Source organism: Zophobas morio, unplaced genomic scaffold, assembly GCF_036711695.1.
Source record: "Zophobas morio isolate AGI-343-1 ecotype UQ-CSIRO unplaced genomic scaffold, CSIRO_AGI_Zmor_V1 ptg000046l, whole genome shotgun sequence".
Classification (NCBI taxonomy): Eukaryota; Metazoa; Arthropoda; class Insecta; order Coleoptera; family Tenebrionidae; genus Zophobas; species Zophobas morio.
The window spans coordinates 6658487-6672158 of NW_026972151.1; the positions used below are offsets into that span (position 1 = coordinate 6658487).

Sequence of the window (13672 nt, forward strand, 5' to 3'; positions counted from 1 at the left end):
AAAATTACATATAGCATTTAAATGTTTTGAGAATGTGTCTTATCAGACTTCGAATTTCCTGAGGATGGTCCGAATTAATTTTCACGGCATTATCAATCGCATTCCAATGGGCATGCAGTATTTGTCTATCATTTTTATAGCGATTATTGAGTTCAGAGTATGCGGTTAGATAAGTGTTCTCGGTAACCGGCAGATTTTCAATAAGGGCTCTAGCTTCGCCTTTCAATGACGAAACCAAATAATTAGGTTAGGTCAGTAGATTTATGAACTAAACATGTCCATGAACGGGGCAAATGTCGTGATATCTCCAGAAAAGTTCGGCAGCTGTACTGTGTGTAGCTTGATATTAGATTTAGGGGCGGGAGCAACCGAAAATGATTTCTTCGTTTCAGCGGACTTTTAAATTTTAAAATATATCGAGTCGAACAACTTTCGAATATCATCCTCTGCACTAAAAGCATCTGTGTCTATTAGACCAATGATCGTGTTGTGGTACTTATATTCAGAACTCAAGTGTTCAAGAGGTTATGTGCAGCCTTTTTTGCTAACGTATTCACTTCAACGACTCCATTGTAAGATGTTTGTGATGATGGTTATGAAGCAAAAAAAAAAGGCAAAATAAACCACTCCCCCATGGCCATGCGAAGAAAAACTAACAAAAAACACGTTAGACCCGTTGCAACCCTCGCTAATCCAGCTAACCGAAGGACTAAAAAAAAAACATGTAGCTTTATCAGTGCCAGAAAAATGGACTTACCCAGAAAAGGTTAGGTTGCCCGTGCTTCTGGGGCATGTGGCGGAATTTTTTTGTGGTCAACATATGAAGGCAAAACCGTTACCGTTGTCGGTTCGAATTCAATTGTGGTAGGGAAAGACTCGGGCGTCCAGTCTCTCCGACTAGTCTCCGACTATATGTTTATAGGCCGCAACACATTATACGGCGTTTAGCAAGAGTTGCGAGCGAAGCGTTTACATCGGTACTGATAAAAGAAAAATAAGAAAAAAAACGAAAAAACAAAACTTGTACCCAGAGACGGAACATATATTGTGGTGACCGAATTTAAATCAAAATTTTCAGCGGCGCGAAATCACATTTGAATAATTTGAATTTGAAAGAAAAAATTCAATTAAAAATCGTTAAACATAGGCAACCAAGCCCCAAGGTAGTTATGTATGTTTTAATTAGAGGGCGGCTTGGCAGAGACAGAGGGCGGCATGGCGGAGCGTCAGTCTGGATGTGTTTTTGTGATTGGAAACACGTGGTAAGAGCTAGTTTAAATTAGTTGGTTTGGTAGTTAATAAATGGGAGGAAGCGTTTGTTTAACGACAAACAATCGTAACTTCTAGGAAGACGCAGTTTTCCCCAACCCCCGCGGATAATTCTTGCGGATTTTCATCAAAATACATGCTATATTTCAATGAGGAACACGTGCTGTAAATTTGTTTTATTGTTTGTAAATTCACCAATCAAGTTAGTTTTCTTAATCGTCAGCTAGTGTTAATTCAATTTAACAATCAGGATTGTTTAAATAAACCACTTGCTAGAAGATTTCATGAAGTTCATTTAGTCAGAATAATAATACTTTGTTTAACAAACTACGAATAAGTTTCTGGATGCATATACGTAAGTGTTACATTATAACACTTCTTAATTCTTCACACAAGATCGCTAATAGTCATTTACGGCAGTTAAATCAACAAAATTAATACTGCGAACTGGCGGGGGGTTAAAATAATTTCTTCCCTTAGGCGGTTATCACCGTTATTATCGTCGTTATCATGATTACATCACTGAGGCTTGTCCTCGCAACACTACAGATTGATTACTTCATCGAGGCATCCCCTCGCAACGCTAGGGATTAATAACACCATCGAGGTTGTCACGGTGTGATTTCGGCACGAGTTGATTGTGGTATTTTTTGGCTATTTTAGCGCCTGGCTGTCGCAGCACGCCCTGAGATATTGTTGTGGAGGTTGACTATACTTCCCCCCTGTACGTTGACAGCCTCGTGTAGCAATTAGCGCGTACGCTGTGCCATAACGGAAATGCAGGAGGGGGAATATTTGAAAAGGGTATCGTTTTTCTAAAAGGATTTTGAGGTAGTATTTTCCCGCTTCCCACACCATCAGCAAAATTGCCCCACTTTCTCGCAAGGGAAAAATTCCACTTCCGTCTGGAATTCATTAGTTGCTTGGTGTTAGAGGTGGAGTGATGGTAGGAATGGTGTGTGAATTTTCGAGGGCATAGTATTGGTTTTCGCATAGTCGGATTAATCCCTGGAATTCACCACCCTATGAGTAGTCGGTGTCATACTGTTGGAAGACCACCGTACTATATCGGCAGAGCCGGATTTAGGGCGTTTCTACTTATTCTCCCGCACCACGAGGCCACCACCATCTAAGTAAGTCGTTTTTTTTTGGCCGAATAAACCCTAACGAGTGGGTCGTTCTCCCTTGCAGGGCCTCTTTTAAGATCCTCTTAAGCAGCTCTTATGCTGTTCTTAACCCGTTTTCATGCTGCTTTTATGCTGATCTTGGACTGAACTGCGCTTTCTACATCCCGTTCATCGGAACGTGCAGCTCTACTTCATTTCCAGGAACAGGTTGAGCGAAGGAATTCTTCTCCACAACGGCCATTCTGTGGAGTTGCCTTTGACGAAGGTTACCCAGATCATAAGGTCAGGCATGCAGTTTTCCTTCTCACGTGTTTAACGAAATAGGTTTTTGTGCGTCGCTTATCGCGGTACGATCTCGGCTTATCGTTTCGTCGTGTTTTTCTTGTTTTAACCACTTTAATGTTTTTATTCTTATTTTAACTTGTATTAAATCTTATTTAACTCGTATTAGATCTCAATTCCACTCATATTAAATCTTAGGTCATTCATATTAAATCTTAATGTAATTTGTATTAAATCTGTATTACTTGCAATTAATTCGATTAATTAGCTATCACCATCATCTTAATTTAATTTATTGCATGTTTTTGTTACTTATAGATAATTGTTAGCGTAATATGATTGTCACTAAGTTTAGTTACTTTTAAGAGCCTCGTTTGATCAAACGTCTTATTTGTAGGCATTAATTCTAACTTAATCTTATGTAGAGTGTGCTCACTAGAGCTAGGAATAACGCTAGTTAAATTTATTGCTCAACTTATTATAGTAACCATTTTATTTTTAATATACACTCATATTAGTACAGTATAGTTTTTGTGGTTACGCGAGTGCACCCCCAAAGCCTCACAGATCACAGGTGTGTAATCAGGTAAGTCGTAGGCCGACTTACGGGTGTTTTGGATCCGGACACCCGGTATTCTGTAATAAGGATCCTGGCGCCCAGAATTTATTTTTTTTGTTTGATTGCGTATGGGTGTGCTGACCATTAAGGACGGCAGCACTGGGTCGAGTTTTTTTTTAATACGTCCCACGGCCCCTGAGCTGCAATAGCCGGAATCTATTTTGCCAACAGTCGGCCCTTGCCCAATCAGTCTGCATAGTGGAAAAGTATCGTGGCAAAATTTGGCGCCCAACGTGGGGCAGGCCACAATCATCATAGGTGTTCTGTGAGGAAGTGTTTGCTTTGGGGACACGACCAGCCCGAACCGGTAGCCCCAAACTCCACTTATGCTAGAACGCCCCAGGGGTACTTTTTTTGTGCTTCTGTTAACTGCCGTAACTTTACATTTGACGCCACACGAACGTAATGACTTGTGTATTTGCATCCAGTTACTTTAATTTAGATTTTGCTTTGTTTCCATTAAATTTGTGATCTTTAAATATTCGCATTGATTCAAAACATAAACGTAGGGTTTTGTACTTGTTTGGATTTCATATGTGGATGTCTGTTAATTCGCGGTTGTCTTTGCTCTCATATTTTTAAGGTGTTTCATTTGAAATGTAATATGTCGTGAATATACGATAGGGGGTTTTTGGGGCTTAGGAGTGAATCTTCGCAGCTTCTTTCCTCCCGAGAGGGGTGCCATTTTAGCCCCTCCCAAAAATGTTGTCTATTATTTCTTGCGCTCTCGACTCACACACAGTGTATGCTCACTTGTATGGAAGAACGTCTTCCCGCCACTTAAAAAAAACACACAACGTAGGTTTCCATTTTGTTAGAGGATCACAGCCCAGGCCAAATTTTGAATTTTTCGCGGGCTTTTCAAACTTTTTCGAGATCAATTTAACGCGGGAAGTTTGGGTTATCACAATATTTTGTGCAGATTTCGAATGTTGTTGAATATGCTTCATCCGAATCTGAGAATGAAAAAGCAACAAGTCAACCAGGGCCTCCGAAACGTTTAAAAAAACTGACAAACGTTGGGAGTTTGATGGGGAATTTCAGCACAAAACGCTGCCTGAAGAAGCAATAAAAATTTAAGAAACCTAATAATATAAAAATGATCTTGTTGGTGATGACGTAAATATCTACCATAGATGCAACAAAGTGAAAAGTAGGGGAGAAAAGTGCCAATCTGATATTTACTTGTATATTCCCGCAAATAATACGAATGTTTTATTGTATCGTTCAAGCTTCCGCCATAGCTGTGATAAAATACTTCCCACTGCCCGACCCAAACTAGATGAAAATGTTAAGAGAAGATTGGGGGACTTTTTAATTAATTTTAAACACATTTAAAATGATGGCCGAAAAAATTTTACAGTGGACAACTTGGAACATATTACAATCATAAATTGTTTTAAAGAAAACTGAAATACGTGTGTAAAATATAAAGTTAGGATTATTGTAATAAAATTTTATCCAAAGTTCTAACAAGTATTCTTTGATTTGTAATATGATTATGTTTTTAATGCTTTTTTGCTTAAAATAAAACTTTTTTAATGAAAGTGTTTTGCTTATTTAATGCTTTTTTGATTAAAATAAAACCTTTTTATTGAAAATGTTGTGCTTATTTAAGCGCTTATTCTTAATTTTGTTGTGTTTTGTTAATGTTGTGCTTATAAATCCGCTCTCTACTAATAAGACTATGGACAGAGCGTTATCTACCAAATTTCATTTTTTGATCATCTCATTGCATTGGAGCTGATAGGATGTAGTGTGTAGTTCTCGCACTGTCACTCCTATCGGTCGTCGGTAATCGCCGCAAGGACGCGGTTCTCCAAGTGCTTTTCTCCTTTATCGCATAAAGCGAACTGCCTTAATGGCTGTTAGAGGCGTGGTACCAGCTAGCATATACTCAAGCTGAGCTTTGGCAGCATTGAGTTGATGTGGTGCTTTTGCTTTCGTAAAGTCTAAATACTCTGCCAGAAAATGGTGACCCATTTGATGTGCATTTTAATGCATTATTTACATAAGTGATTAAAAGTTTTTATGAAACAAACATACATTGTTAAAACTCAGGACACAGTGCATAATAGTGCGGCAGACAATTAAAATACGGAATAAGCCATTTCGTAATTCACTTTACTTGGAATAAGCACATGTGTATTGTTTACAGTTCCACGACTTCCACGTCATTCGCTTGTGAGACTTACAATAAAAAAAATCAACGTAAGATGGTAAGTCAAAAAACTGCAGATAATAATTTGAATTTACGACACAAAATTATAACAGTTTATTAAGTAAATTACATAAATAAATATAACAATAAAACAACTAATGCTTTGCCCCATTAGCTTGGCCACTCGTTTGGACATAGAAAGGTATACATTTTTGTTTTCAGGTGATATATAGCACGCATCCGTCATGGCCGCGAAAAGATCATCCTTACTATTAAGAACTAAACGTTGGCGTCGCAACTTTTTCACCAACAGACTTCGCATATTCTCAGTAGAATTGAGGTTTCGGTTTCGACTTTACATCATGATTTTCGACCCAGGCTGCTATTCTATGACGAGCAGTGTAAACTGGGCAGTTGGTCTGTTGGAATATAAATTCATTATTTGGGAAGCCCTTCTAACCGATGGCAACATGCCATTTTCGAGAATCTGAAATTTTTTGTCGGAAACCGTATTTTTCTGCCACAGGCTGTATCATGGATGTTCGAAACAATTTTCTGCACTTATGACCTTTTTTGATTGCTTTCGCGCATTCACCAGAGTGCGGGAGTTCGAATTTTCCGCGAAGAGTTTCGCCTCTGGTATGGTTCACATACTCAGTTACCGTGCTCTTTTGCCTGCTTCCGAATTTCTCAGTGGTGCTCCTGAAGATGCGATTTACGAAAATGTGCGAGATATTAAGCCCAAAACTCAATTGAGACGGTCCTAACCCGGAAAACGATCATAGATACAAAAAAGTAACATTTCACCGGAAATCTTGAATTTGTATTATGATTATTGAAGCGCCGATATGACAGTTTTTAATTTTGATCTTCATTATCATTAAGTAATTAATACATACCAGTTTCAAGAAATATGGGTGATCCAACACTATGACCATGTGGAACGAAAAATTGCAGAATATTTTAAGTTGTTTGTAAAATCCAACATATTGCACGATCTTGCCAGATTCCAGTTCTTAAACACATCCGTACAATTTATACATATTAAGAAGAAAAATTCTTAAAGCAAAAATATTATGACAAAATAAAACTAGTTATTCTAATTTGAAACTAAAACTTAACAATAGATCCAAAGATCTAACAATTTTCCAAAAACCAACTGTTGTACCTACTTATCAATCTTTACCTACCCTAACCGATATTTTACAATCCCCTCTTGTTTATGGGTACTAATGATTGACCAACACAGCTGTACCGACATTTATTAACAATAGTCGGTATAATCCGTAAGCTTCTGAAAATTTAATAAATTAATGTTCCAATGAAGTTGTGTTGCTAAAGTTAAAACTGAATTTAACGATTACAAAGTAAAATTAGATAAATACTACTAAGGCGGTCAGTTTTTAATAATAGAAAGCAAACCTGGCAACACAGGTAGTTGCAACACACGTTGGTCACGTGACATAGTGAAAGGCGCAGTTGCCATTTGAGCTATTAATGTAAATATACCGGACCCATTTAAAATTCCACCTGCATCTTGTGAACGGATGGAGATATTGAAGTTGTTTGTAATAGAGGACTACCATTATTGTTTTTGAACAGTTCGAAAAAGACACTCGGGATCACTGACATTCCTTCGAATTCTAAAAAAAGGCACTCAGAGTGCCCGAGATTCTATAAAATTCCTTAAAGTAAAACACAATCGGATACCCCTAGATTTTTGTTAATTAAGAAAAAAACCGAATATCCTCCGAATTTCTTTTAAATTGTCATTTTTTGTAAAAAATTTAAATAGTCTAACACTAAAAAGCTTCTAACATTTCAAAAAGAAAATTTTTTAAAAAGAATATATTGCGACAAAAGAATTACTTGATTTATAATTTTATTAACTGGCTGCTGCCCTAAGCTTGAAAATGTTTTTTTTATAACAAAGTTAACATTAAAACTTCATTTTTGTCTTCTTCATATATTTATTTCATTGGACGTTTCGGCAAGATGTCCCTTGCCTTTTTTAACGTGTCGGTTACAAAATCATAATAAGGTTATGTATATTACTTTCACTTTCAATTATTCGTCCATGAACATTGATTTTTTTTAACTAAAAAAAAATTGATAAAAACAAATAAAAACAAATTTTTCAAGCTTAGGCCAGCAGCCAATTGATAAAATTACAAATCAAGTAAAATCAAAGTGGCCAAAAACGAAATTAGCAATGAATAACAAAATAATTACAACAACAGCTTTTTATTTAAGTATAACATTCTTTTTATTTTACGATTTTAAGATTGTGGCATTTGCAGGCCCAAGGGTTAACCCCGCCCGGCAAACACCCCACCACTGTTTACGTCCGGGGGCTGAAGGTATATAAACAACCTCCCTTTATCGTCCTTTCATTATGTCCGAGTTTTCCGAGCTGTGAAGTTGGACAAGTGTTACAATGGACGGATCTTCTGGTAAGTACTTTGACTTTAAACTATTTTATTTTTTGTTTTTAAAGCATGCACTAATATCTATTTTCTTCATTTCAGGAAGCGGCTTCGCCACCGCTGGCCCTTCGAAGAAGCGGTCCTTCGACTGCGTCTCTCCCGCTGAGACGCAAGAGGAGAGGCCGCCGAAACGGAGACCGGGGATCGACCCCCAATCCATCCATCCTCAACCTCCTCGTTCTCCTTCGCCTATAATTCCCCCTTTTATTGTTCCATATTTCATCACCAATCCTGTTGACAACATTCCTATTCCCCACATCCCCACACCTGCCCACCTCGATCCCCCGCGAAGATTTCGCCCAAGGGTGCCAGCCCACTCGAGGGCTGTGAAGACCCTGCTGCCGCTCTTCATCGCTCAGGCGCCCTCATCTCAGAAGGTATGTATTAATTTCGTGTTATTTTGGATGTAATGGACTAATAGACATTTGTTTTGCAGACTGTGCCGCCAGGGACGGAGCTGCCGCCTCTCCCCGACATGGACGACGGCCTCAAGCCACTGTCGGAGTATCAGGCTTTCTGCGTGTGGAGGGCCCAATGGGAGAGGCAATACTACCAGGAACGGAGGCTGACCCATCGAACCCTCGATGCGGCTCTGTTCCTGCATAGTTATTGCCTCAGCTTGGACGGTGGCTTTAGGTTAGTGTAGGTTAGGTTATGTTAGGTTTACATGTATATATAGTTATAGGTTAGGTTAGTTTAGTTTAGTTATATGTGTATATATAATTATAGGTTAGGTTAGTTTAGTTTAGTTATTTGTGTATATATAGTTATAGGTTAGGTTAGGTTAGTTTAGTTATATGTGTATACATAGTTATAGGTTAAGTTAGGTTAGTTTAGTTTTATGTATATATAAATTTCGGTTATTTTAACTTAATTTTATGTGTATATATAGTTATAGGTTAGGTTTTTAGTTTTATGTGTATATACAGTTTTAGGTTAGGTTATTTTAGTTTTAGTTGTACATAATGTACATAAATATTTTTAATATGTTTATAAAAATCAGCAAACAAAAATTGTTTTTTTTTCTTATAACATAACCACATTTTTTTCTGGTTTAAATTGTCGGAGATTTCGGAAGTACTATGACTACGTGGCGTTGCACCGAAATAGAAATCATTGTTGCCATTTCACCTAAATATCCAGTTCCAGTTAAAACTCGGCTATCACGATATTGAAATTCTGTGAACGATATTGTTTTTAGTAAGTTGCAGATATGACGCACATAGTTATTTATTTCATTTTTAATTGAATTAAAATTATATACAAAATGATGAAAGTTGAGTGAAATAAACAAATAAGTATCACTATTATACGGCAGTTCGTACATAGGGTAAAACAGCTGCTTTTAAAACAGATTTTGTAGAAAATAATTTCAGAGGCATCCACTGTCGGATTAAATATATGATTGTTTTCCGGGTTGGGACCGTGTCAAATGAGTTCTTGTTCTCTACGTTTCGCACACTTTCGTAAGTGGCATCGTCAGGAGCAGGCTTGAGAAATTCGGAAGAAGACAAAAGAACACGGTAACTCAGTATGTCAACCATACCTTCTGAGGAAAGTTTCGCCTGTATCATAATTTACATACTGAGTTACCGAGAAGAAAAATTCTTGAAGCAAAAATATTATGACAAAATAAAACTATTTAATCTAATGTAAAACTAAAAGAAAATACTAGATCCAAAGATGTAACAATTTTCTAAAAACCAACTGTTTTATTTGTCAACCTTTACCTGCGCTTATCGATATTTTATAATCCCCTGTTTTTCGTCGGTACTCGATTACGAGGATAATAAATGATCAGCACAGCTGTACATACCAACATGTATTAACAATATTCCGTAAAATGGACATATTGTTAATAAATTGGTGTATTTATCGTAAGTATTCCCCAATCAACTCCTGATGTAGAGTTTCTATCCGAATTCTCATCTCAATTTTATGATAACAACTCAAAATTTTCTTATCATCGCGTAAATACTGACACAATTAGTGAACTCATTTCAAAACAATAACTTACTCTTCTTACTCTGCTGGCCTTGATGGAGTATCAGGTAAAATGTTGCAAATTGCTCTTCCATGGATTTTACATCCTCTAACTCACATCATCAATTACTCTTTTGAACTAAGTCAAATTCCTAGCCAATGGAAATGTGCCTTGGTAAAACCAATTCCAAAAAAAAGGTGCTCCAACCTGCCTTAAATATCTCAGACCAATCAGCTTACTTAGTACATTGCTGAAAATAGCAGAATCAGCCCTCTTCCAACAATTAAATATATTTATATCTCAGGCAAATATTCTTCCTACTGTTCAATCAGGCTTCAGAACTCACTTTAGCACGATCACTGTTTTAAGTTCCCTAATTGATGACGTATTGAAAGGCTGCTGTGACAGTAAAGTAGCTTCGCTTACTTTACTGGACATGTCTAAAGCATTCGATGCGGTTAAGTTTAAGTTATTGCTTGCTAAACTAAAATATTATGCCCTTTCTGGAAACTGCGTAACTTGGCTCGAAAACTACCTTCTTAATAGATCTGAAGTCGTAACCTGTCATGGTTCTATTTCTAAACCTCTTACAATAAAAAGTGGTATACCTCAAGGATCTGTACTAGGTCCTGTCTTGTTTTATAATTATACGGTTGACTTCCCTAAATATCTTCAACATTGTCAACTTCATATGTATGCTGACGACTTTCAAATTTATTATTTTTTTAATCCTGTATCTGAACATGACGCTCCAGAAAAAATTAACTCAGATCTTGAACGTTCACGTGAATGGAGTTGTAAGAACTGTCTTTCCTTAAATCTTGCAAAAACTATTGCAATTACTTTGGGCACACCAAATACTCTCACATCCTAATCTTCATATTGGAGGTACCACTATTTCTTCTGCCCGAGTAGTTAAAAGTCTTGGGTTACATATTGATAATCAGCTAAAATTTACTGACCATATAAATAAGATCTGCCAAACTATATTTAATGGCTTCAAATTGATTTCCCCTGATAAGAACCTTTTAGACATTCGCTCCAAACGCCTGTTGACTGATGCTTTGATACTATCACATTTAAACTATGCTGACATAGTATATGGTCCCTTTCTGTCTTGTGTGGACAAATATCGTTTGCAAAATATTCAAAACTTTGGTGTGAGATATATTTATTCTATTCCAAGTGAGACACACATTACACTTTTTGTACGGAATTTAGGCTGCATGAAAATGCATGAAATACGTTCTCATCACTTTATAAAACTCATAATAAAGATCCGACTTCATAATAATCCTCACTAACTGCAAAATAAAATTTCAATTCGTAGTTCTGCACATGACTGCGACAAATGGATCTGACTGTTCACATACCGTCTCATTCTTTGAGTTCATATAAATCGTCATTTTCATATTTAGCTGCACATGTCATAAATAACCTTTTATGTCATTATTCCAACTTAAATAACCATTGCATCATCAAATCTGTAAAGGATCTCTTATTGGCTGAGCAAGCAGAAATAAAATTAAAATTAAATTTAAATCATTTTTAAAGTCTGCACCGTTAAAACTATCTATAAAAAAAATATGTTCCTCTTTCATATTTTACAACTTGTATTTCATATTTCATACCTTTTCAACATAGGGACAGATTGTAAATCAGTAATGCTGAATCTGTTTTTTTTTCCTTTTTGAGTATGCATTATTAATTTATTTTTGTTTACTTGTATTTTTTTTTTATTTATGGTACTCAATAAAGTTATTATTATTATTATTATTATATCCGAGTTTCGCCCGCTACCTGAGCTTTCCAGCTCAAAAAGTCCGAATTGCCCACATTTTATTGTAAGTGATTGTTCCAAGTTGCGCCCACTATCTGGAAATATTATCACACCTACATTGTTTATAATTTCTAAGCATGGTGTTTTTCTTGATGAAATGAAAACCAAATTTGTACATAAAGACAAATTTCTTTTATATTTCGAAAACGTAAAACTATTAGGATAACAAGAACTAAATGAGTTATTATATTTCGCGTGGAACGATTTGTAAGCATTTGTTGTCGCTCTTCAAAATGTTTCACTTTTTTTCTCTCATCAAGAAAAACACCATGCTTAGAAATTATGAAAAAGGTAGGTGTGATAATATTTCCAGGTAGTGGGCGCAACTCGGAACAATCACCTACAGTAAAATGTGGGCAATTCGGACTTTTTGAGCTGGAAAACTCAGGTAGCGGGCACAACCAGAATATGTCCATTTTACGGACTATTGTTAATAAATTGGTATGTACAGCTGTGCTGATCATTTATTATCCTCGTAATCGAGTACCGACGAACAACAGGGGATTATAAAATATCGATAAGCGCAGGTAAAGGTTGACAAATAAAACAGTTGGTTTTTAGAAAATTGTTACATCTTTGGATCTAGTATTTTCTTTTAGTTTTACATCAGATTAAATAGTTTTATTTTGTCATAATAATTTTTCTTCTCGGTAACTCAGTATGTAAATTATGCCACAGGCGAAACTCTCCTCAGAAGGTATGGTTGACATACTGAGTTACCGTGTTCTTTTGTCTTCTTCCGAATTTCTCAAGCCTGCTCCTGACGATGCCACTTACGAAAGTGTGCGAAACGTTGAGAACAAGAACTCATTTGACACGGTCCCAACCCGGAAAACAATCATATATTGAATCCGACAGTGGAGGCTTCTGAAATTATTTTCAACAAAATCTATTTTAAAAGCAGCTATTTTACCCTATGTACGAACTCCCGTATAATACTGATATTTATTTGTTTATTTCACTCAACTTTCATCATTTTGTTTATAATTTTAATTCAATTAAAAATGAAATAAATAACTACGTGCATCGTATCTGCAACTTACTAAAAACAATATCGTTCACAGAATTTCAATATCGTGGTCGCCGAATTTTAACTGGAACTTGGATATTTAGGTGAAATGGCAACAGCGTTATCTACTTCGGTGCAACGTCACGAAATCAATGTATATCATAAATACCAGTGTTGACAGGTTTGTTTACTATTATGAAAACTGACCGGCCTGTTAGTCTTTACCTAATTTCGTAGTCGGTAAAATTTTAGTTTGGTCAAACATTCAAGACAATTATTTAAGAACCTTAATTTATTCAATACTGAAAAATTTACAAATTATACCAAACATTGTTGATGAACGTTTGGCGGACCGCTGTGTTGGTCATTTATTATCTTCTTTATCGAGGACTTACAATTAACAGGAGAATATCAAATACGCAGGGCAGGTAAAAGGTTGGAAAGCAAAACAGTTTTTCAGTATTGTTATCTTTGAAAATTTGTTTAGACATCGCGACGAAATTCCGGGTAGGACGGACGGACGGTCCGGAATCTCGCCGATAACGTGTGGTGGCGGCGCACCAGGGTGTCAAGCCTTGGGCAGAGTAGTGTCGCTGATTTAAAAAATACGTCCGGCTTCTCCAGGGGAGGGAGCGCCGGGGTTGCTCTCAAGCCGGGGACACGGATCTCAGGTGCTGAGCGCCCGCGAAAACAAGAGAGTAAAATAAAAAGCCAAGGAATATTTTACACAAAAAATTAGATTTATTCCCTGCCACCAACTACACGGCTAGACTAACAAATCTTGCGGCTAATCTTAATTATCTACAGCAATAAAACAACAAGTAAAATAATAACACGTTCGGCACGGTCGCTCCTTCTGGGCAGAGACTTACTTCAGGACGTGCTCCTCCTGGAT

At 36.7% G+C, this 13672-nt stretch overlaps 1 protein-coding gene across 1 annotated transcript; it reads left to right on the forward strand.

Moving 5' to 3' along the window:
• Positions 1 to 5438: 5438 nt before the first annotated feature.
• LOC135142169 (uncharacterized) lies at positions 5439 to 8630 on the forward strand. Its single transcript, XM_064073840.1, has 4 exons — positions 5439 to 5516; positions 7759 to 7911; positions 7956 to 8321; positions 8381 to 8630. Exons 1-4 carry the CDS (start codon positions 5439 to 5441, stop codon positions 8588 to 8590), a joined length of 807 nt encoding a protein of 268 aa, XP_063929910.1. The 3' UTR covers positions 8591 to 8630.
• Positions 8631 to 13672: the final 5042 nt, after the last annotated feature.